Source organism: Sapajus apella, unplaced genomic scaffold (genome assembly GCF_009761245.1).
Source record: "Sapajus apella isolate SASKATOON/1434 unplaced genomic scaffold, GSC_monkey_1.0 scaffold20, whole genome shotgun sequence".
Taxonomy (NCBI): domain Eukaryota; kingdom Metazoa; phylum Chordata; class Mammalia; order Primates; family Cebidae; genus Sapajus; species Sapajus apella.
The window spans coordinates 14,604,387-14,630,140 of record NW_022436960.1 but is presented as its reverse complement, the minus strand read 5'-3'; the positions used below and the strand labels follow the sequence as shown (position 1 = coordinate 14,630,140).

General features: G+C 38.2%; 2 protein-coding genes across 20 annotated transcripts in view; one reads left to right on the top strand and one right to left on the bottom strand.

Moving 5' to 3' along the window:
* Positions 1-1,900, top strand: part of ZC3H14 (zinc finger CCCH-type containing 14) — a 50,624-nt gene extending 48,724 nt beyond the window's left edge. For 3 of the 9 annotated variants that reach the window (XM_032287678.1, XM_032287676.1, XM_032287682.1), the window contains one exon: positions 137-274. In XM_032287678.1, the coding sequence (XP_032143569.1) occupies positions 137-143 (7 nt within the window). In that variant the 3' untranslated portion in view covers positions 144-274. Of the gene's footprint in view, positions 1-136 lie in introns of all 9 variants that reach the window. The other 6 variants (XM_032287683.1, XM_032287679.1, XM_032287681.1 and 3 more) reach the window with 4 other exon arrangements.
* Positions 1,179-25,754, bottom strand: part of EML5 (EMAP like 5) — a 185,737-nt gene continuing 161,161 nt past the window's right edge. For 3 of the 11 annotated variants that reach the window (XM_032287665.1, XM_032287668.1, XM_032287671.1), the window contains 11 exons: positions 22,931-22,951; positions 16,299-16,472; positions 15,482-15,690; positions 13,304-13,461; positions 10,506-10,620; positions 9,199-9,387; positions 8,852-9,024; positions 7,344-7,506; positions 6,955-7,058; positions 5,424-5,577; positions 1,180-4,615 (listed from right to left, as the gene is read on the bottom strand). In XM_032287665.1, coding sequence (XP_032143556.1) covers positions 4,466-4,615; positions 5,424-5,577; positions 6,955-7,058; positions 7,344-7,506; positions 8,852-9,024; positions 9,199-9,387; positions 10,506-10,620; positions 13,304-13,461; positions 15,482-15,690; positions 16,299-16,472; positions 22,931-22,951 — 1,610 coding nt within the window. In that variant the 3' untranslated portion in view covers positions 1,180-4,465. Of the gene's footprint in view, positions 4,616-5,423; positions 5,578-6,954; positions 7,059-7,343; positions 7,507-8,851; positions 9,025-9,198; positions 9,388-10,461; positions 10,621-13,303; positions 13,462-15,481; positions 15,691-16,298; positions 16,473-22,930; positions 22,952-25,754 lie in introns of those variants that run through there. The other 8 variants (XM_032287669.1, XM_032287666.1, XM_032287670.1 and 5 more) reach the window with 8 other exon arrangements.

The following is a 25,754-nucleotide window of genomic DNA, read 5'->3' as shown; positions in this document are numbered from 1 at the left end:
TATAATTGAATTCTTGTAAAAAAATCTGCCATTTACATTCTTATGGCCAAATATTGTCTAAAACTACTTTTTAACTGAGATGTATATATGGATACAAAGCATAAAATTAAAACAATTTTTGGTTCTGTTCACTCAGCGAATAACACTCAGTCCTACCTGGCAGAAGATCATGCAGTTTGGAAGTTTCCATCTACTGATGAATACTCTACAAAACTTGTCAAATCTTTGAAACTTGGAATATATTGCTTTCATAATATGAAGTTTATTGCCTATCTGAATTGTCTAATTTTTCAAGTTTGTAAGTTTATTAAGTGGTTTTAACATTGGGTGTTTTTGTTTTGTTTTTACTATACAAAGACAGCTTAAAGAAGAGCTACATTCTGTTAAAATATTTGGGGCATGTTTGTGCACTGCTGTTGTGAGGATCAGCATATGAAATTGACGTCATGGTTAGTGATGGTGCTGCAGCTTAGGGGGCTCCACGGTTGCTGTGTGAGTGGAGAGAGGCAGTGAGGCAGGTGCCATTATTCTGAAAACTGAACTGCTTTCACTTTTCCCAAAGATTATATAACGTTCATAATCCACCATGAAAACAGGATTGGCCAAAGGTACGGAGGCTGCTGAAAATACTCAATTCTGCTTTTTAATTTTTAAGTGAATTCAGTTTGAAAAGCATGATAATACAGGCCTCTCAGGCTCAGTGCTACTTTGGTAAAGTTCCCAGTTTCCTTGCCTTTTGTGATAGGATGAACGAGGTGGGTATGGACAGTGAAGACAGCTGGAATGGCAAGTGCAGAAAACAGGAACAGTTCTACACATTTACTAATGGCATAATACCTTCTAAATAAATTTTTTGGGAAACTACATTATCACAAAATTATACAAATTTTTTTACAAGTATTTACATAAGGTATCTGAAAACAGACTTTAAAGTCACAAGATTATAAATGTACATATATATTCTCACATTCTGAAAAATAACATTCTCAGAAATAGCTCCACAGAAAATATACATAGTTACTACTGAAGATAATTTTTGAAATGTAAAAATTAGATTGAAATAGTATATTTTAAATGACAAAACTATAATTACAGAGATCAGATAGGTAAACTGTAAGATAGGATGAAACTTTTGGCCTACTGTATTACAGAGAGAGAGAGAGAGAGAGAGAGAGAGAGTGTGTGTGTGTGTGGTTTTTAAAACTGTTAAGGCAAGAAGTGTCAAATGCTTTAGAGTTAAACAAACAGATCACTGATTTCAAAGACTTGATGTATAGTAGTGTTAAAAATTAAAGCTTAAAAGGTGGTTAGAAAAGTAGATTAATGCAAAAGGGATAATAAAGACTGCAACATTCTCAGGACCAAATTAAACTGCTAAAAAGTTCATTGACTTGCTTAGTCATATACCCAAATGATGATAAACCTGCATGTGCAAAGGCTCATGTTTTAAGATTGTCAAGCCAGCAGTCTACTGTTGTGCTGCCATTGCTTTTCCATTGGGAGAAGAAAGAATTAACCAGTCATTAAACCATTTGGTAAGTTGCACTTTGCTGTGCTGATCCCACAGGAAAGGCTTGAAACATGAGAAGCAGCAAAGACAGAGCACACACGAGCATAAGGCTATTGTCTTCAGCTTGGGTGAAATGACAGTTCCTCTTCATTCTAAAAGCTTACTCCATTGAATTTAAGGCATTTGTTCATTCCAGCATTACTTGAGATGCTTTGCATCTCTGCAGAAGAAATTTATTTTAAATTGTTTAAATTTCTGGAAATATCCTTTTAGCTATCATTTATAAATGGTAAATAGTTTCGTTCTCAGTTTCACTATAAAGAGCAAATGGGAAACAAGGGCTTAATTTAGTTCAGCCATTTTGCAAGGAAATAAAGTACTAAAATCTGATTGGTTTTTGCTATTTAATAGACACTGCCCAGACACACGTTTTAAGTTTTCAGTTACTATGGCTTAAGAACAAGCTAAGGTTGACCCTAAAACATTTGTTGGATGATTTGGTCTAAAATGATCACCACAAAAAGGGATCGCAAAAAAGGAAGGAAACAAGCATGGTTGGCTATGTGAAACCAGAGTGCACGGTGCGCTTTGGCATGCATTTTACACAGAAAATGAACGCAACGAAAGGTGCCAGAAGTCCCAGTTTACGCAATCAGGAGCTTAGATACTGCACACAAAAATAATTCTCTGGGTTAAAAAAGTAAACAGGGCAGATTCTGTATGGCCTATCATGTTTCCTCACCTTCCCCTCATTGCTGGCTGATACATCGTGGTCAGGGGATGACTACTTAGTCAATATGATCTTTAGTCATGAAACTGACAGCAGCAATGATTAAGACTGATTTATCAGGTCGGCCACTTTGAAGGACAAAAATGCAACGGAAACAGTTTTAGTCTATGTAGTTTACATGCTTAAGGTTACAGAGTTTCTACCTGTCCTGTAATGGAAATATAATTTCTCTGTAGCCAAAAGCTGGCAAACTTCAAATTCAAAACTGCAACAGGCTGAAATGTAGACTATTTTTCTTTTTATGGATGGGTTGTTCAGGGATTTTTTTCCCCCTTTATTGACTGACTACAAATACATGAGTAGAATTAATAGTCATGTATTCCAAAATTTGGCTTAATTTAGGAGAATCTATTGAATGAGTACCAACTTACATTTCAAGCTGCTTAGCCCCATAATCAGTCCTTCAGCCACAGCAATTTAGAGCTTTAAAACTACCAGGTTCAGTCACTGGTTATGCTTTCTGTGATGTAATTTAGTAATTTCTGTTTTTAGTATTAACCAAGTATTAGACACAGAAAATAGATATTAAGAATCTTCATATATCCTGTCCAACCAAATGGTATTCCAGAAACCTGAAGGGATCTATTATGCTATAAAGACAATTAACACATTAAAGTGAAAACTCATAGGACCAATACAGCATCTTAAACTTCACACTTAGAAAAATATATTTTTAAATAGCACTCTACATAATTTTCACTCTTCAGGAAACTACAGATAGGCTAGACAGCGAATTCCTGAATGATGAGTACTGATCTTTGGCAGCATTTAAAGTGAAAAGAAAAAAGGATCTAAGAATTCAGCCCTAGTCCACTAAAAAAGGAATTCTAATGGACAAGTTTTACAAATGGAGTTGGGTTCATTCATTTTGGAAATAAGCCTATGGAGTGGCACACATTTAGCTGAATACATTTTCTCAATAGAAAAAAAGCTAAAAAATTTTATTCCAAGAGTGATTAAATTGTATAGTGTTGTATATGTGAATTTAACACTTTTGTTTACATGTTAAACAAATGTCTATTATATTAGACCACATCATTAAATATGCAACACTCTCTTCCAGTTAAATACCGTTGCTCTCGAAAAACCTTTAAACTGTACACCATTGGGAATTTACCACTTTTGCATTAGTGAGGTTACAATTCAGTTTTAAATTTTCAGTTACAGAAATGGCGTCTGAACATAAACTGATGTCTCAAAAATGAAAATGAAGCAGCCATATATGACTAACTTTGGATCTGTTCCTGAATTCAAACTATTAGGAGAAAAGTGTCCTTTATTAAAAAAAAAAAAAAAAAAAAAAAAAAGGACTTTATTAATGCTTAAAAAACATCATATTCTCCAGGAAAGCTTTTGTCTATTTCCTTAGGGAAAATGTTTGCCTTTTAAAAACTGTGATCCTTTAGGGTGATCATGACTCTCCCTTTCCTTACGGAAATGCAAGAATAAAATACTTCATTAAACAATGAACCTTGAAAATAAAATATAAACACTAAGAAACCATTTCAGTAAAAAGATGATGAAAATTATCCAAATTGGGTTTTTGAGTTTTTCTGTAAAGGGTGAAGAAGTATCCTAAATTTTCCCAGCAGGTCTGCCAAAATTGCACACTTCCCAGTACACCACGGGGACTTGGCTTTTACTATCAAGTATTCAATCCTTCCTTGAAATGGCATTATCTGGCAGTGTATGGATTATGGATTATACCCAGTACATAACAGCAAGTATTTTGAATAGATCAGTCTTTCACTATTTTGATGGGTCTGGGCATTTCTCCCTGTTACAGTCTTGGGTTAGCACCACTTGACCATGCAGGGTTTGGTTTTGGTTTTTCTTCTCCCCTGTAATTCTGGTCTCAAGGTTAATTTGTGTAGTCATCTCAGCATCTCTCAGTGAGGCATATGTACGCATTTCCAGACAAATAAGCTGCAATTAGAGAAGACAATTGCAGGAAGTTCAATTTTTAGATTTTTATAACATTTTAATATTTTTCATTTGAACTTTCAATTACACATATGTAATGTTTTTCCTCATTAACTCCTTTTATTCTATATTTGCATAAGTTGAGATTCTTAAGAACCATCTGGTTATACTACCTTCTGCTAATGTTGACTAGCTGGTTTCATAAATCAAAGCTGTAGGAGTTAGTATATTAAATCTCTGAACTAGTAACACATAGTCTGCTCTTCTTCATGGGCTGAGAAAGTTACTAACCTGCAGTCATCCCCTCCAGCACTAACAACATGTCGATCACCACTGGTAAATCGAATATTTGTCACGTGGGGTGAATGACCCAAGAACCTTTTGTGTTTTGCCTAAAAAGCAACGACAGACAAAGCTCAGGGCATTTGGTGCACACAGAAGTCAAAGGCTCTTATTGGGGACTGTAATCTATCACAAGAGCTGTGGAGAGAGTAGGGAGTTAACACCACAGCCAGTGATTAGAATGCTTTTTCAGAGTGAGTGATGGATCTGCACTTAACACAAACCAGGCCGTTTGGGCAGTCAGATGTCTCCAGGTACACTGACAATTTTTCTCTAAGGAAAAGCATTTGAAATTTGATAATTTGAGTATAGGTTTGATGAAAAGCTAATTACAGCTTTTGTAGGATAGTTTCCAAAGATGGTATTACTTGAGGGAAAATATTTGTTTCTAATAGCCTTTTTTTTGAGACACAATCTCACTCTGTCACCAGGCTGGAGTGCAGTGGTGCGATCTCGGCTCATTGCAACCTTTGCCTCCTGGGTTCAAGCAATTCTGCTGCCTCAGCCTCCTGAGTAGCTGGGACTACAGGCACGTGCCATGACGCCCAGATAATTTTTGTATTTTTAATAGAGACAGGGTTTCACTATGTTGGCCAAGGATGGCCTCGATCTCTTGCCTTGTGATCCACCCGCCTCGGCCTCCCAAAGTGCTGGGATGACAGGCGTGAGCCATCAGGCCTGGCTCTAATAGCTTTTATTTCAGAGTAAATAGATTTAGAAAGTTTGAGGAAAATTCAGAAATACAAATTTGAAAGTATTTTCAAATTAGGACAAAACATGTAAAATATATGGGAAGAGTGCTGATGATCAGACATCAAAATTAGGAGCAAACTGATAATACTAAACACACATACTTACAAATTTTTCTGGACATGGGAAGTCAAATAACTTAACCATGCCAAAGTCATCTCCTGTTACAAGACTGATTCCTGAATGGGATACACAGGCACAGTTGACATCAGCTTTCTCAGCATGTCTGGACCAGATTCCCAAAACCTCATCTCCTAGAATACTGGAGGGAAGGAACAAAAGAAAACTCACCATAGCAAGGGTGGGCAGGTTGACCATATTCAAAAAGTTGATTGGCGATTTTAAGTACCCTAATGTATTACTTAAAATACAGGAAGTAAATTATGGTAAGGCTAGTTGTTTGGATACCTGAATTTCATCAGTATATTATCTCCTTTTAAAAATGAAATTTTATAATTTGAAGGGTTTTCTAGATTACTCATTTTATGATTAAAGTAGTACTTTATGAAAACTGATAGAACTATTTTTCTTATTTTGAGACAGAGTTTTGCTCTTGTTGCCCAGGCTGGAGTGCAATGGCGTGATCTCAGCTCACCACCACCTCAGCCTCCTGGGTTCAGGCGATTCTCCTATCTCTGCCTCCTGAGTAACTGGGATTACAGGCATGTGCCACCATGCCCAGCTAATTTTCTATTTTTAGTAGAGATGGGGTTTCTCCATTTTGGTCAGGCTGGTCTTGAACCCCCGACCTTAGATGATCCTCCCATCTTGGCCTCCCAAAGTGCTGGGATTATAGGCATGAGCCACTGCACCGGGCCAAAAACTGATAGAAATATTTGTCAAATTAAAAGTGATACTTGGCTGGGTCCAGCAGCTCATACTTGTAATCCCAACATTTTCGGAGGCTGAGGCAGGAGAACTGTTTGAGGCCAAGAGGTGAGACCAGCCCGGGCAACACTGTGAGACCCCCATCTCTACAAAAATGAAAATGATTTATTATATAGGAAATATTTTTTTAAAAGATTTTTTTCAGAGATGGGGTCTCGCTATGTTGCTCAGGCTGGTCTCAAACTAGGCTCAAGCAATCCTCCCATCTCAGCCTCCTGTGTCAGAGATTACAGGCATGAGCCACTGTAATACCTGGCTGATACAAAAATTTGGTGGCATTTTTCATTGGCCAAAAAAAAAAATCGATAGTCATGGTTACCTGTCATACAGCCAGAAAATTGGAACAGATTTATAAGCTTTGACTTCTAAAAGATTCAAGATAGCATTCCCATAGATAGAGAACTCATAGTTGCTTAACAGCACCCAATACCTTTTTGCCAGTCATTCAATTTAATGTTAAGAAAAATACCAGAGTATCTTTAAAACTTTGATTTCATTTCCTTAAAAAAAAACTTGATAAATCATGGGAATTGATAAAACATGGAAATATATTCAATACAAAGGGTCTCAACGTGAACATACTGTTACGTATTCTCTTCCTAAGAAAAGTTCAAGATATGGTAACAGAAACTTGAAACTCAATTACTATTCCTTGGTGGAGTGGCTCTAACAGTTCAGAAATAGGATTTTCCAATTTTTCTAACTGGCCTTCAAAGTCAGTTCTTGCCTTGTGAATATATGAAGTATTTACCTAGTCCATGTAGCCCAAGTAATTCTGTCAATAGCGGCATGATCCATAAGATGTTTTCCTGAAGGCACTTCATAGACATGCCGTTTATAGCAGCCACTAGAGACCTTTCATCATTAAAATGGGACAAGAATTGCATTAGGTGAGAGACAAAATCCACAGGTTTACAGAATACTAGCATATTGCTACTTGATTTACATGTTTAGCATTATTAAGTATGCAAAAGATCACTACAAAAATTTAGAGGATAAACGCACTGATATGTGGGGGAGGAAAGAGGAGCTGTTGGTTGGAAGATAAGAAGGCAAGAGTTGAGAAGCTCGGACTAGGGAACTTTAAATGCATTCACTAACACGAACTTGCCACCTGGGTATATCGTATTGGTACTGTACCTGGAGATATCTGCTATCTGCAGAGAAGTCCATTTGAATGACAAAGCTTGGAATGTCTTTGCAGTAGCTGATTCTGTTAAGGGTGGGGCCCAATGTCAGGTCATAAAAATCCACTGAATTCTCACTAGAACCCACTGCCAGATACCGGGAATCTGGACTAAATCTGAATACAAAACAAAATATGTAAATGGTGTTAGACCACATGAAGTATTACAAACATTTAAGATCAGTGACTTTTCCTTTCTCTCTTAAAAGTAACGTGTGATATGGCCTCAAATAGATCCTGACAGAGGCAACCAATTATGTATACTGGGATTGTCTGGGTACATGAAATAAGGAAGTTTATATTTTACTTCATTTTTAAATATTTCCTATTATCATCTCCTAATTCCTTTAAAAATATCTCATGGTTTAAAAAACTTAATTTTTTAAATACAGGTGGGGTCTCACTATGTTGCCCAGCTGGTCCCAAACTCCTGGCCTCAAGCAATCCTTCCCCCTTGGCCTTCCAAAGTACTAAGATTACTGGTATAAGTCATGTCCATCCCCACTCCCCACCACCCAGCCAAAACATCTCAGCTTTTTAAAGCTATTAGCATTACATAATTACTAAGCTAACAATTCATTAAGCTAGTTTTCTTCTATCTGGAAAAAATGGTGTCTTAAGCAAAGAACACAGCCCAGCTTAACTAACCTCCAGTTATTAAGGTGAAGTGACACAACTTGAAGCTTGGAAGAATTTATTTAAAAGACAAAGTGAAATGCTATTTGCCTAGCAATCCCTGGAGTCATATGGGACAATTCAGTCTCTTGAAATGGCCCATGAGTCTTACTGAGGTACCACAGGGACATGGCTAAGGGAAGCCACTGTTACTGTTTTTTATTTTGAAGTTCTGAGGAAGGTTTCATTTGTAAAAGGATTTTACTGAGGAAAAGTGTACAAGCTTTTGGCAGACCTAGATTCAATATTATCTACTGATCACATAGAAGTGCTCAGTAAATAGTAGCCACTGTTGAAATATGCTTAAGCACTGAAAAAGGTTCAAGAAACATTAAATTAATTTAGATTCTGGAACATTTACTCAATGAGTATTGATTAAATTAATAAACTGCATATTCCCAAACTGAGGTTATTAAGAAGATATATTTGGAGTCATGGCTTTAGTTTTCCAGGGTGACAACTTTTGAAGGGCAGATGACTCCCTTTTATGACAGTGGGAGATACCTCTTAGTAGGATGAACTTAATGGACATGGCTAAGTGTTAACATGAATTCATCAAACATTACCTAGTACTTGGTATTATAAGGCACCATGCTGGTGCCCAGTGGGTTTACAATTTAGCAAGAAGAATTAAGTATACAAACAGTCATATTTCAGCATACAATGTCTAATGTGAGAAAATGCCACAGGCTCTGGGGACCTCTTTGAAGGTATAGCTAAGGAAAATTTTTCAAATGCAAGCTGTATCAAGTATACACTAGAAATTCTATTTCATTTGTTCACTAACCTGATATCATGGATTGGACATCGCCTATCTCTCTTCTTTCCCCATATTTTTAGAGAACTCACTAGTAAAATGATAAATTCTCCATTTTTCATTCCAATAGCCACCATGTCGCCTTCTGGGCTGTAACATACAGTACGAGCAGCATGTCCCAAATTCACTTTGTTTAACATCTTCTGCATTTAAATAAAAAAAAAAAAGTCATAGGAAACACTAAAGTTAAACCAGTTTCCCCACAACATTCTCAACCTAATTCTGAGACAGTTCTTTCTTTAAGCACTAGCAATTTAGAACTTCCAACTTTTCTTCTTAGAAATTGTAATCTCTTTTAAAAAATTATCTGTACTTACTTTATCACCAATATCCCAAAGTCTCACTGTTCCATCTTCTGCAGCAGAAAGGAAAAAATCCCTGGAAGGATGTGTTGCTAGTCCCCAGATTGGTCCATCCACATGACCGTTAACTAAAATATTACACGCTGCATTTTTCTCTCCAACTTCGATTATTTCAGCATTCCTCGTCCCAACAAGTATCTTGCCCTGAAACACAAGTAGGACCAATACATTGAACATAATACAACAGCATAATATAAAAATGACCCTGTTGACCTACTTTCAGAGAACTTTTGCTTTGAGCTAATCTAGTAGCAAGGCAGTCATTAACTTATGCAAATTTTTCTGTGACTACAGGCACACATCTATCTGTAAGAACATTGGAATGGGTTACATACTAGAGGCCATGCTACAGAATAGAACATTTCTGTGACAATATACCTGGATTCTTCAGTAATCAAAGTTTTTATTTTGACTATGATAATGTTAGGATCTCCAAACAGGGGTTAAGTGCAGTGGTATATAGGAAGAAAGTACTAGAATTTAGTTAAAAAGTAAAAGCTTATCAACTATTTAATATGCAGACTGAAGATAATATCTGTATATGATTTATAAATACACTTAATACATGCACACTCAAAAAATTTTCACAGGAATTGTAAATTTTTTTTTAAATTGACACATAATTGTACATAGTTATGGGGCATAGGGTAACTTGCATATCCATCACCTCCCCACTTCCCTCTCCCCCTTCTCCACCTCTAGTAACCATTATTCTATTCTTCATCTCTGTGGGATCATCTTTTTTAGTTTCTGCATCGGAGTGAGAACATGTATTTATCTTTCTGTGCCTGGCTTATTTCACTTAACATCATATCCTCCAGTCCCATCCATGTTGCCACCAAGATTGGCAGAATTTCATAATTTTTTATGGCTGAATAGTATTCCATTGTTTGTTTATAACACATTTTATTTAGGGAGTGTGTTTTTTTTTTTTTTTTTTTTTTTAAATGGAGACAGCTGTCCTAAGCCAAATGAGTAAACTGGCTACGGTTTTCAATTCTGTCTACCATAGTTGTTGAATGGGGCAGATTCAAGAAAATATTGGAGGTTTATATACAGTGTTTAGACAGAATAGCTTCCTATCTTATACACCACACTAGTGCCAGCTTTGGCAAAGAAAGCAGCAAAGACCGTAATGCTGGTAAGCAAATCCATCTTTATGCATTATTAAGTATTGTTCATTAAGCTGCAAAAGGTGAGAATCAAAATAATAGCCACTGTTTATTTTCTGCTGCACTGTATCAGCTCACAGAACATCTTACCTTGCCTCTGCACACAGAACGAACACAATCTGTGGCTTGTCCTGTCTCAAGCCTGAAGGCACGGCACCGCCTCAGTTCCTGATCCCACAGTTTAACTGCTCCTCCTTCTTTTGACCTAAGTAAATAACCAAGCCAGAGTAAGTGTTTATTATTGGCTACTATAATTTTTATTATAAACAAATACTAAGTTATAAGCAGAATCCTTTAAAAAAAAAAAAAAAAGGCCCTGATATTTATAATTTACTTTTAATATTCTTCTAAACTTTTTTTTTTTTTAAAGATGGGGTTTCACCATGATGGCCAGGCTGGTCTTGAACTCCTAACCTCAGGTGATCCACCCACCTCGGCCTCCCAAAGTGCTAGGATTACAGGTGTTAGCCACTGTGCCCGGCCTCTTCTAAACTTTCTATGGCAATTTGAGGATATACTGTTATCAATCAAAATAAACATTCAGTTTCAGTGAATTTTGAGAAAAGCTTTTTTTTTCTGACGTGAGCATAATTTTATTTAGCCTCTACCATATATTATCCTCTCTCATGATACTTTTTTTTTTCTTTATTTTTAAAGATGGAATCTTGCTCTGTCTCCCAGGCTAGAGTGCAGTGGTACTATCTTGGCTCACTGCAACCTCCGCCTTCCAGGTTCAAGTGATTCTCCTACCTGAGCCTTCCAAGTGGCTGGGATTACAAGTGTGCACCACCACACCCAATAATTTTTGTATTTTTGGTAGAGATGGGGTTTCACCATGTTGGCCAGGCTGGTCTCAAACTCTTTGACCTTAGATGATCCACCCGCCTTGGCCTCCCAAAGTGCTGGGATTATAGGCGTGAGCCACTGTGCCTGGCCTCATGATACTTCTTGATTAAGAAGATGTAAAAAAGATTTTATTAAAAGGATAATGGAAATGTAAGCCAAGTTAACAGAATTGCAAATGCTATGCTACAGAATTTATTTTATTTGAGACAGAGTCTTGCTCTGTTACCCAGGCTGGAGTACAGTGCCATGATCTCAGCTCACTGCAACCTCCACCTCCTAGGTTCAAGCGATTCTCCTGGCTCAGCCTCCCAAGTAGCTGGGATTACATATGCACGCCACCACAGCAGGCTAATTTTTGTATTTTTGGTAGATGTGGGGTTTCACTATATTGGCCAGGCTGGTCTCAAACTCCTGAACTTGTGATCCGCCGCCCCCATCCTCAGCCTCTCAAAGTGCTGGGATTACAGGCGTGAGCCACCACTCCTGGCCCAGAATTTTGTTTTTGGTGTTTTTTTGAGATGGAGTCTTGCTCTGTTGCCCAGGCTGGAATGCAATGGCACAATCTCGGCTCACTGCAACCTCTACCTCCTGGGTTTAAGCAACTCTCCTGCCTCAGCTTCCTGAGTAGCTGGGATTACAGGCACCTGCCACCACACCCGGCTAATTTTTGTATTTTTAGTAGAGATGGGGTTTCACCACGCTGGCCAGGCTAGTCTCGAACTCCCGACCTCAGGTGATCTGCCCACCTTGGCCTCCCAAAGTGCTGGGATTACAGACATGAGCCACCACGCCCAGCCCACCAGAGTTTATTTTTAAAGGCCAAAACAGAAGGCTATTTCTTTCCTACCATCTATTAAAATATCTCACTGGAACACTTTAGGAGGCTAGTGATTGGGGGTGTGCAGGAGTAAATGATGTGGGAAATACAACTGTTGGAGGATGAAATAGAGCCCATTTATGGATTTTCTCCTGGAAGAACTGAAAAATGTATTCCTTCATTTTCTGCTAGATGAATTGCTTGTCTTTGGAAAAATCATGCCTATGTGTGTTCTTCCTTTATGTCAAAGGCACAAGCTCTGCACTTGTGTTTAATGAACATGTGGGTTCTTTCAATCCTGTATTGAAATGTACATGTCAGTCACCTATATGTCACGTTTGTTTTTCTTTTTTTTTTTTTTTTGAGACAGGGTCTCACTCTGTCATCCAGGCTTGAGTGCAGTGGCATGATCACAGTTCACTAAAGCATTGACCTCTCCAGGCTTAAGTGATCCTCCCACTTCAGCCTGCTAAGTAGCTGGGACTACAGGCATGTGCCACCAAACCCAGCTAATTGTTGTGTTTTTTATAGAGATGGTGTTTCACCATTTTGCTCAGACTGGTCTCGAACTCCTGGGCTCCAGTGGTCCTCCTGTCTTGGCCTCCTAAAGTGCAAAGATTACAGGTGTGAACCACTGTGCCTGGCCTACATGTCATGTTTCAACATGCATGACTATGTTGGTGACAAATCATCATAAGTATGTGGTTACTGCTGGGAAATTTGACAATCAGGAAAAGGCCTCTTGTCAAATTTTGAGTTCTTGTATAAAACAGTTTAAGTTTGCCTCAAGCAAAAGGAAACAAGGCAGTTCCCTCTAGTCCCCTCATCTGTTTCTGAAGCAATGTGCATTCTACTACTTGGAATCCAGTCTGAACAAAAACGAAGAGAGCAGGCAGACAAAAATACAATCCTGGCTTAAGATTCCCCCATGGGTTTCCTACTCAGCAAATACTACAGACATTAAGAAAAGTAATTCTTAACTTGTAGGACAACTGCCTAACCATACCTCAGAAAAAGTATGACCCCAACAGGAAAACAATTGGAAGTGAATTAAGACCAGAAATGCAAATCAATAGAAGGCACATAAAAGGCAATAAAGGAGAAGCATATGAGGAGGAAGGTCCGAGAGGACACTCTGTAGCCTAGAAACAACTAGGAAAATTAACTGCAAACCTCAGGTAGGTCACAAATGCATAAATATTCTGTGAAAAGAAAGAGGACTCACGGCCTTTCCTTGCCCCCAGTCACGATAAGTCCATCTCGCAGGGTGGTGTACATGGCAAACACAGGCCCGTTGTGTGCTCTCGCCACAATTCTACACAATATGTGATCTTTCCACACACAGACATCCCCACTGATGGTACCTGTAAACGTCAAGTTATTCTGAAAAGGAGTGGGGGAGGGGGGAGATAAATTCATCAAAAGTTCAAATAGAGTTCAAATCCATGTAATTTTCTATGTCTGTGTAATGCTGTCACACCCATGATACAAAGAGCATGCATTGTATAGTGGCAGCAGCACTGAATTCAAGAGTCGGGAAACCTGAACTGGAGGCTTAGCTTTGTCAGGATCTTTTCCTTTCCAATTCTGCTGCTTATTAGCTAGAATAACCTTGGACAATTCTTCCCTTCCAATTCTAACATACTATAATTCCAGTTTATTTTTATTTATTTATTTATTTATTTTTGAGACGAAGTTTCGCTCTTTGTTGCCCAGGTTGGAGTACAGTGGTGTGATCTCAGCTCATTGTAACCTCTACCTCCTGGGGTCAAGCGATTCTCCTGTCTCAGCCTCCCAACTAGCTAGGATTATAGGTGCCTGCCACCATGCCCAGCTAATTTTTATATTTTTAGTAGAGTTTCACTATGTTGGCCAGGCTGGCCTCAAACTCCTGACCTCAAGTGATCCACCTGCCTTGGCCTCCCGAAGTGCTGGGACTACAGGCATGAGCAACCGTGCCTGGCCTGAGCCACTGTGCCTGCCCGGTCTTACATTAAGAATACCCAAAATGTTCAACTGAAATTTGACATGGCACGAACAACATTTCATTGGTCTTTTTCTAAAAAATGTAAGTGTACTTAAATATTCTAAAACTCTAACTTTTCCTACAAGTATTGCATACCCACATAAACACTTCAATTAAAAAATCCACTTAGTTTTTTGATGCACCAAAGGATTTATACAGACTAGCAAATGCAGGATATTAAAGGAAAGAGATGTGGACTGGAAGCCACAGGCCCAGATGAGATGGAATAAAGTGAGGGGAGAGCAGGGCTTCTGAGCACACTTCTATCAGGGCCAGGAATTGTGCTATTTCCTTCTATCTCACTACCTCTTTCAAGACGCTAGCCCATAGCGCTTCCACCTATATGATAAGCAATGTGTTAAATGATAAAAAGCAAAGGAAAATCCTAAACCCAAGTACCAGCTTAAGTCATTTGAAAATCATGTTTCTTGATTTACCTTTCTTTTACTCTAATTTTTAGGACCATGTAGAACTACAAGGAAGACAGAAATTTTACAATATTTAGGGTGACAATTACAAGATTAAAGAATGCATTTGAGTATGACAGTAGTCCAATGAATCAAATGTTCATCATAATCCTTATTACGGTGGCTCACGCTTATAATCCCAACACTTTGGGAGGCCAAGGTGGGAGGATCACATGAGGTTAGGAGCTTGAGACCAGCCTAAGCAATATATACCCTTGTCTCTACTAAAAATGAAAAACAATTAGGCCAGGCCCAGTAGCTCACGCCTGTAATCCCAGCACTTTGGGAGGCCAAGGCAGGTGGATCACCTGAGGTCAGGAGTTCCAAGACCAGCCTGACCAATGTGGTGAAACCCCATCTCTACTAAAAATACAAAAAATTAGCTGGGTGTGGTGGTGCATGCCTGTGATCCCAGCTACTAGAGAGGCTGAGGTAGGAGAATTGTTTGAACCTGGGAGGCAGAGGTTGCAGTGAGCTGAGATCATACCACTGCATTCCAGTCTGGGCGACAAGAGTGAAACTCTGTCTCAAAAAATAAATAAAATAAAAATAAAAAATAGCCAAGCATGGTAGTACCCGCTCTCTAGTTCCAGCTACTAGGGAGGCTGAGGATTATTTGAACCTGGGAGATGGAGGATACAGTGAGGTATAATCTTGCCACTGAACCCTAGCCCAGGCAACAGAGTGAGATTTTGTTCCAAAAAAAAAAATATATCCTTTTTCCCCCTCATTAACATTCTTTTCACTCCCTGATTTCTAGATTTTTGAAAAATGAAATATATGCTTGACCAGGACATGTAATGATTAGCAGATCACAGTGCCATATCAACAACATTAATGTGGCTGATGATCTAAGGCAAGAGAATGTAAAGTAGTCAAAGTCACATCACATGCATTTTAAGAGACATACTGCACCAAAAGCAATAGCAAGCATGGTCTGCATCCGGGCATCTTCCAGTGTGCTCAGTAGCCCTTTTTTGCTAAGAAGAGCCCTTCCTGCCAGGGTCCAGAACTTCACATGTTTTACTCCCACTGAGACAAACTGGGTATCTGAATCTGGTCGGAATTCTGCCACAAAAATACGTTGATTGTGACCAGCTCTGCTGGCAATTTTGGCACCTGATAAGATACAACAAAATTATCTAGGTTATTATAAGAACCAAGCTAATCAACAGTTAGCATCAAATAAATATGTAAAATACATAGTTAAAAGACTTAGAAGAGAGGCCAGTGGCCCCTGCTGTACTACCTCGCAATATGTGATTTACAATTATTTGTGTATTGAGTCCTTTTCACTTATTTTCAGTCCATTAACTTTTCTTTATAAACTTAAAACATTTTGTCTAAAGTGTAGTAGGTAGTATTATCCTGCTGATCTGCCATTATCATTAGAAATATATATAATTTTCATTGATAAGATTCTCCAAAACCAATCAAATCATTAATAAGAAACAAATACATAGTTTCTTGCTTAAAGGAAATAGCAGTGAATCATTTGTAATACTAATAATGGTTTCATTGATTTATCTGTTTTGTGAGGTTACAGATCCACTGGGCTTTTAAAGTGAAATATACCTACAGTACCATTAACAGTGTACAGTGTATTGTGTAGGGCTACACCGAATAATTGTTTCAACCACAAACATTAAGGCAAATATTAAATACAGAATTTCTAGTACCCTTGTATTCTTGTTTTTTAAAAAATCAGACATACAAAAGAATCCTACCTTCCTGCCATCTCCAAATGGTAATAGTATGTTCTGGGTCTAGTCCCACAGACAGCAATAGTTTGCCAGTAGCACTGAAGCTGACTGAACACACTCCCTTTGAATGGTAGCATCTTAGAATAGATAAAGTCTGCTTGTTCATTGCATCCCAGATGTGAATAGAAGGAGCTGTAGCTAAATAAAGATAAAATCAAAAAGTTGTAATCGACCTGTTATAAATGTTTCTGTTTCTAAAGCTGATGCATACTCATCTCTGAAACATGGACAAATATGTGCCAAACAAAAACTGTACTAAACAAAGAACAGCTCAAAACTAAGACTAAATTTAAAAAAGGAAAGGAATGTTTTGGGGGTCGGGAGGAAAGAAAAGGAAAAAATATAGAACTTGTCTTCAGGCTATATTCCAAATTGGAAAAACAGCATTTAGACAAGCAAATCAGGCAAGCTCAACCTTAAATAATTAAAAACAAATGAAGTTTTATGTATACTTTAATCTTTATACAATTATATGGAGAATTATACAAATATTACACAATAAACATTAAACAGCAAGTATATATTCAGTACTGATATTACCTGAAAGAGAAATGAAAAGCAGACACAAATTGAGAAAGGCAGTAGATAGGAAACCACCCGAATAGATCTCAAAAGAAATTTTCAACCATACAGACAGATATCTGGTAAAAGCTAATTTCACTTCACTTTATAAGACATTTATTTAAAAACCAGGATTTCAGGAGAAACATAAAACTGCTAATCTTAAAAAAAAATGTGTTTAGTATTAATTAATCTTGTGTAGCTTGTTTCTGCTGTTTAAAAAGTTATCCCAGTTTTCCATATTTTCTAAATTTAAAAAAACAAAGCTTTATTTTTTTTATGAACTGTACCCTATAAAAATGGATAGGTCAATTCAGCATAAGTACTTTTAATGAAGCAATAAAAATACTAAAGAGTATTTGTTCCAAATTTAAACGTTATGTTTTAAAAATAGAGAAACATTAAATAAGACAAGCTGCCTTAAATCATTCAATGCAGAAATAAATGCTAGTCCCTAAAGAAAATATTCTGATAAATTTAGATTAGATTTTATACCATCTGCTATTTGTAGTATACAATGGTAAGTTAAATCTGACAGTTCTTCAAAGAAGTTAAAATATATTAAACCAGAGACTTAAATTTGAGTATCATTAAGTAGAAACTGTTCAAAGATTTATGCAACTGTAAAATATCAAAACTACATGGAAATATACGTAGAAGTTTATCATATAATAGGTTATGTTTGTAAAATGTATGACAACAGTGTAAATATTGGACTAAAATTAAAATATTCTTCATTCATTAAAAGTCAGTACCCCCAAGGTACAGGTAAACTTAAGCTCAATAAAGAATGTTAGGTGGCTTAAATTTAAAATGTAAATATATATTAGTAGATTACTCTATAACTTTTGTCAGCGATAAATATTTTTATATTTACAAAAAGCACCTCTGGGCAATTCACGTTATATTTGCCAAATCATGAATGAGGTAGACAACAGATTTTCAAGAAATATCACTAATTTTTGCCTCCAAATTTTTTTTGAGATGGAGTTTCACTGTTTCGCCCAGGCTGGAGTGCAGTGGCTCGATCTCAGCTCACTGCAACCTCCACCTTTCGGTTTCAAGAGACTCTCCTGCCTCAACCTCCCAAGTAGCTGAAATTACAGGCACCCAACCCCATGCCCAGCTAATTTTTGTATTTTTTGTAGAGAGAGGGTTTTGCCATGTTGGCCAGGCTGGTCTCGAATGTATGACCTTGTGATCCACCTGCCGCGGCCTCCCAAAATGCTGGGATTACAGATGTGAGCCACCATGCCTGACCTTGCTGCCAAATTTAATGTACCATAAGTTTCAAAGTTTTATTTATCCAAAATTTAAACAACAAGGAATCTTAAATTACTGAGCTTGTCATATTTTTATAAATAATTAAAGGAGACAGCAAAAAGCTGAAAGCAGAATTTATGTTTTAAAACCTATAGGTATGTGAGGTAATGGAATTGCCACATACTTAGAGTATTCTAAACTTACATGAGTAACAGTATTTAACATTAATGCAAATTTTCAGGACCTTTCGAAGTTACTAAAGAAAGTTACTAAAGAAGTTACGAAAGAAAGATAAAACTATGTTCATTAGGTATATGGTATTTTCTCCTATCATCTGGAAATGGTCATTCCTGCTGCTTGAGTAACACAGATACAACTCTTATTCCTCCTGTTCCGGACATGAGGTATTAAGTACCTATCATGGCAGGCATGTTACTGGGGACATGTCTTATTTTCTAATGCCTGCCTTCTAGGTAGGTATGTTTTTTCCTGAATTCAGGCTCAGAGAGGATAACTGAATTGCCCTAACATAACTCAGAGCTGGGAGAGGCAGTACAGGTATGCTGTTCTCAGTATTCAGGTTCCATTCTTGCTCTTTCCCCCTAACTAGTTCCCTTCAGAAAATCAATCCCACTAACTTTTCACTGCCATTTTTGACTCTTTGTTTCCTGTACAGAGATGCCATAAGTGTCTAAATTGTGAATTGGGTCTTACAAGAATCAAAGTTTTAAAGGATATTCTTTATCCCCTAGTTTGCCTCTGATGCAGTATAATAAAAACTGTATTTTAAAAGAAAATTTTAACATGGGCCATTAGGTATGCCAATTGTATTTTGCCCTTTAGTCTCTGTAGTGAGTAACTTCTTACTGCATACTCAGCATCCATTACATCCCTTCTTCCTACCAAGACTCCAATTTTATTCAGGAATCTACTCCCTCCTAGAGCGTAAGTGATTCACTTACAAACCGCATGCTCAACTAATAAGTCTGAGCTCACTGTGATAATACTGCCTCCATTCCCAACCCAGACCTGAGTGATTAGCTTAATAACCCAGATTTAAACCAATCAGCACATGGTATTCTCCTAATATCTTCTTAGTATGAGGTTTGCTTTGTGTCCTAGAATGACTCAGTCAGGCTAAAAGAAAGGATTTTTAGGTCACGGTTCTGAAAAGGATTTTTTCCCTTCTTTACCACTGGATAACAGCAAGGAAGCATGTAACTCCAATTGCTGCTGCAGCCATTTTCATGTCCACAAATGTAACCAGCCTTATGGACGAAGCCAACACTGTGGATAGCAGAGCAGAAGAGCTGGAAAGTCCTGGGTTCTGGATGATATCGTGAAGCTCCGGAAGGAGCACACTCAGGAGACTACCCTCCTTCTTCATTCTTGTGTGCTAATGCATTTTCTTCTCCTCTGCTGTAAGATGCATAGACACCCACTAAAGTTATTTGTGGGCAACTGCCTGTCACTACAAATCGTAACGAAGACCAGAGGGTGAGCTTTCTCAGCTTAATTGCCTTAAGGATCAAAAATATCAAATTCTAAGGTCTTAGGAGGGCTAAAATTATTTTGTCAGAGACAAAAGATATTCCTTTAGTGTCCACTGAAAACCAACTGATGTGTTCAATGATAATTATACCATAGCTTTCTTCTTTTTGAGACAAGTTCATCCAGGCTGGAGTGCCATGGTGGAATCAAGACTCACTGCAGCCTCGAACTCCTGGGCTCAACTGATCCACCTACCTCAGCCTCCTGAGTAGCTGGATCTACAGGCACATGCTACCACACCTGGCTAAGTTTTGTATTTTTTTTGTAGAAACGAGGTTTCCCATGTTGCCCAGGTTGGTCTTGAACTCCTAAGTTCAAGCAGTCTGCCCACTTCAGCCTCCCAAAGTGCTAGGACTGCCAGGTGTGGTGACTCATGCCTATAATCCCAGCATTTTGGGAGGCTAAGGCGGGTATATAACCTGAGGTCAGGAGTTTGAGACCAGCCTAGCCAACATGGTGAAACCCCATCTCTTCTAAAAATACAAAAAAATTAGTGGGTCATGGTGGTGGGCACCTGTAATCCCAGCTACTCAGGAGGCTGAGGCAGGAGAATTGCTTGAACCTGGGAGGTGGAAGTTGCAGTGAGCTGCGGCTGTGCCATTGCACTCCAGCCTGGGCAACTAGAGTGAAACTCCATCTTAAAAAAAAAAAGACAAACCAAAGTGCTATGATTACGGGTGTGAGCCACTGCACTCAGCTCATATCTCTTCTAATGTATTTATTCTCCCACATTCCAAAGTGACAATTTAAAAACTTTATCCTTGTCCCAATCCAATACCCATTCCCTACCACCTTACTCTCAGTTGATGATACAGGGAAAAATGGAAGTCATTAGACAGGACTTCCTTATTTTCCCAACCCCAAATCTACCAGTCTTCTATTTGTACAAGAAAGAATGTTGAATAAATTTCGCTCCTTATATCTGTGGATAATTTCTTCCTGCCAAACTGATTTCTCTCAGAGTATTCCCCATCTTATTTAGCTCACTGATCAAGCAAAAAAAATCAACAACTGGCCTTGATTCCTCACTTTGTTATACCCCCATATCCAATTAATCAGAAAGGATTAATGGCTTTCCTTCCAGAATACATCCCATATTTGTCCAGTTCTCTCCACGTTCACTCCTGCCACCCCGATTAACGGTTTTTTGCTTGGACTACGATAACAGCCTCCTAATTTTCCAATTTGCTCTCTTCCTCCTCTACATTCTCTATAATAGTATAGTGAGAGTGGTTTTCTCAAAGTATAAACTAGATCACATCAATCCCTTGTTTAAAATTCTCCAGTGACAGACTCTGCACTTAGCAGGAATCCAAACTCTTCTCCCTGAGCTACAATATCCTGCATAAGCTGAGCACTATCCCTCTCTACATTCATCTCAGAGGCCTTCCTCCAGTCACACTGACCTCCCAGTTTCTTGATCCAGCCTCAGGGCTTGCGCAGGAAAGATTTAATACAAGCAGGCCCAAGGTTACTGTCATCAGAAGGGCCTGCTTGCTGGGCTAGTGTTCTCCATGTCGACAAAGCTCTTTTATCCACCCAGGGCGCTGAACGCTTGCTTTCTTCAGGGAATTTGGTATTTTGGTAATTGAGGCTGGTCTTTATGCCTATGCAACCAGCCCCTAGTAAAAACTCTGGACTCAGACTTCAGTAGGCTTGCCTAGGCAGAAGCACCTCATGTGTGTTGCTGGATTTGACTGCTGGAGGAAGCAGCAGAGTTCTGTGTAACCCCTGGCACGAGGGTGTTAGGGAGACATAGAAACCCTAGGACTAGATGCTCCATATTCCACCTCATGTGTCTTTTCCCTTTGCTGTTCACTGTATAAACTATAGCCTTAAGGACCTCTGAGTTCTGTGATTTCTCCTAGTCAACTGCTGAATGTGTGGGAGAAAACAAATACTTGCTTTATTGCCATCATCTATTGTTTTCATCACATTTATTGCCATCTCATCTCAAATCATCACCATTTTTTAGTTTTTCTTTTTTTCTTTTTTCTTGTAGATATAGGGTCTTACTGTTGCCCAGGCTGGACTTGAACTCCTGGCCTCAAGCAGTCCTCCTGTCTCAGCCTCCCAAAGTGCTAGGATTACTGGTGTGAACCACCATACCCAGCCTGTCATTTCATTTGATTACAATATAATCCATGCTTCACTGTGCCTTAAAAGTGTGATATTCAAAGACTATTTTTGTTTTTTCGACCTTGCTTTGATATGATAGAGATTTACTGGTTAAAAACCAAAATAAAATAACAAGAGATAACAGAAAGTGCTCAAAATCTGTGAATTATAATTGTGTTACTGGAACTTGCAGGGTACCAAAAAGCAGTGCAAACAAATGAGTGTCATCTTTAGCCTCTGTAGCTGCTACTCACCTCTGCCATTGTAGCACAAAAGCTGCCACAGAACATATGTAACTTAATAAGCATGGACAAGTCAAATAAAACTTAAAGTGCTTACAACAGTGCAGGGCACATGAAATAGGTCAAAATATGTTCTTTTTACCATTATTACTATTTTTTAAGTTTCTTAAAAAATTTTTGTAGAGACAGGGTCTATGTTGTTCAGGCTGGTCTTGAACCCCTGGGCTCAAGTGATCCTCAGACCTTGGCTTCCCAAAGTGCTGGGATTACAGGTGTGAGCCACCATGCTTGTCCCAAAAAACCGTTACTATTACCACAGATTTAGTTTAGAAGCATGACATTAAAATAATGTATTCTCAATTTTAAAAAATAATCCACAAGTTTTTTATAGAGTAACAAGATACTTGATGATATGGTTTGGATTTATGTCCCTGCCCAAATTGCACATTGAATTGTAACCCCAGTGTTGGAGGAGGGGCCTGGGGGGAGATGACTGTATCACAGGGGCAGATTTCCCCCTTGCTGTTCTTGTGAAAGTGAGTTCTCCTGAGATCAGCTTGTTTAAATGTGTAGTACCTCCCCTTTCTCTCTCTTCCTCCTGCTTCAGCCATGGAGGACATACCTGCTTCCCCTTTGCCTTCCACCATGACTGTAAATTTCCTGAGGCCTCCCCAGCCATGTTTCCTGTACAGCCTGTGGAGCCATGAGCCAATTAAACATCTTTTCTTTGTAAATTACCCAGTTTCAGGTAGTTCTTTATAGCAATGCAAGAACGGACTCATATACTTGAACTTAAGTTCAATTTGCACCATCATTACCAAACAATATAAATAAAGCAGAAAGTATTTTAGTTTTACTTACCTGACATGTCTGCTGAATCACCTAGAATGGAAAATAATTATCTATAAATAACATATTCACAGTAAAACCTATAAAAACCCAAATATCAAAAGATATTAATTGTAAATAAACTATTATATACAAAATTGGTTTTATTACATTTAATTGAGTAAACTGTGAGAGAAGGCACTCATTCTAACTATACATACATATTAACATTTTGTGTATGATCTTTCAATCTTCCTTTGGATAAAAACTTTGTTTTCTTTGCATTTAATGAGTTACATAAACTTAATTATAACAACTTTTAGAATTATATTCGTATGATTTAAATTGATATTACCCTCATTTTGGTTAATAAAAATGTACTGCTAATAATAGACTCTCTGGAGTTTTAATGCATCTCTATCTCCAGGGAAGAATTAGATCTAAACCTTCTGAGCTGGGAGACATGATAGCAAAGGTTACTGTATAACTCAAGAAAGGAAAACAGTTCTTCCTTTCAACTAAAGATTTTTCCATATGAGTACAAGTTTGCCGAGAAAGAAAATGTGAAAGCCTATGCTCATTATATTTGTGGTAGAAATACCTAATAACCAAACTTTTCAAAGTAGCAGTCTTCAGAGCAAGAAAGAAAGGAGTAAAAACTTAGAAATCCACTGAAGACAGGTGATTGTTTTTTGCTTTGGTAAAGCTTTATATCCATATGAAATAATGATTTCAAAACATATTGATAACATAGGACAATAATGTTTTGACCTGGAACATGAGGAAAAACAGAATAAAGTACTTAACTCTGCTGAGCAGACCACATAGGAAATACCATTTTTAGTTATGAATATGCTCTATTAACAATCAAATGGTGAGAGGGCTTGGAACTATGCCACCTGAAGACTGGTTGAAAGACTGAGAGTGTTTGGTTTGGAGAGACGAGGTTTGTCTCTGAATATTAACATGGTCTGGGACAGAAGTACAAATGAAGGCTTAAACATCATTGGCCAAAATATTTTAAAGCTATCCATCGAGATAAAACTTATCAAATGAAATATATTCTAGCCTCCTACCTTGATGAGTACAGTCCTACAATGACCTAGAAGACAGATGCAATTCAGAACTCCTTGGAGTTTGGGTAACATGAGACAACCTGTCCCACTCTCTTCCATCCCACACCACAAAGAACCATGGAAGCTCATGTGTGGTTCTATGAACTGGATGTCTGCCTTCCACCCAAATACATACACTGAAACCCTAATCTCCAGTGTGATGGTGTTAGGAGGTAGGGAGGTTATGAGGATGCATCCCTCACAGTGAGATTAGTGTTCTTATAAGAAGAGACAGGAGAAAGATAATCTTTTTCCACCACGTGAGGATATAATGAGAAGACAGCCATCTGCAAACCACAGAGAAGGTGCTCACCACAGCCTGACCATGCTGGCACCCTGATTTTGGACTTCTAACCTCCAGAAATTGAAAAATAACATTTCTGTTATTTAGGCTACAAACTCTGTAATATCTGTCATGGCAGCTCAATTTTTTTTTAAGACGTGGTTATCCCAGCTAGTACGTTAAAACTCCATCCACCCCTATACAATGAACAGCTTGGCCACCCCTCAAGAGTATGCACATTGGTTATACAGTTTGTCACTGGGAGGACGGGTGCAGAGAAAAGGCTCATGCAAGCCCATTAGTAGGTTCAGGACCATCTGGTAGAGAATTCCATATACCCAAAGCATGGTCCAGTGGAAAAGTAGGCTCCCCCATGAAAAGCAATCCCTTGCTCTCATGTACAACTTGTTCCATGGAATGTAGTTGGAGGGTGTCCAAAGGAGACCTTTTAAATGAGAAGAACTAGGCCGGGTGTGGTGGCTCATGCCTGTAATCCCAGCACTATGAGGCCAAGGCGGGAGGACCACAAGATCAGAAGATTGAGACCATCCTGACCAATACCGTGAAGCCCCATCTTCACTAAAAATACAAAAATTAGCCAGGCTTGGTGGTGCGAGCCTGTAGTTGCAGCTACTCAGGAGGCTGAGACAGGAGAATTGCTTGAACCCAGGAGGAGGAGGCTGCAGTGAGCCAAGATTGCACCACTGCACTCCAGCCTGGGAAACAGAGAGAGACTCTGTCTCAAAATACATACATACATACATACATACATACATACATACATACATAAATAAAAGAGAAGAGCTAGGTAAGACTCAGAGAATATGCTAGCTATCTCCAAAACTGGATGATAATGTCATGGGAATGTGATTAGATGTTGTAGGCACCACAAGAATGAGGGCCAAAGATTAGTAATCATAGACAGATTTCTGTTCTATATGAAGAATCACTTTATAACTAAGCTTTCCAGGAAAACATTTAACTACTTCATTATGCATTAAGTGGCAGCAGGGTTCAAGCACCTTATAACAGAGAGGGTAAAATGATACACTTGGCCCTAAAATTCCAAGATTCTAGCGAAGAAAAAGAAAAGTTTGAATGTAACTGGCTAAAACAGTACAAAATCAAACATTTCAATTCCTCTATGATCCATATGATTTTTAACAAAAGGAACAATAAACATTGTAAATGTGGTTTTATGCTTTGTGGGTATTAAACGAGCCTGACAGCAAAGTAACTAACAAAACAATTCTCTTTATGTGTGGAGAGAGAGAGAGAGACAGAGAAAAAAAAAATCCTTCCTCATTCTTTAGTCTTCCCTTGAGTCTATCTTAATTGGTCTCCAGTAATTTTTTAAAATCTATTTTCTGGAAGGGTACGAATCCTGCAAGGAATGGAGTTACATATATAATCTAAAATTTACCTCTGTACTGCCCATAGTTTGACTTGGAAAGAAAGA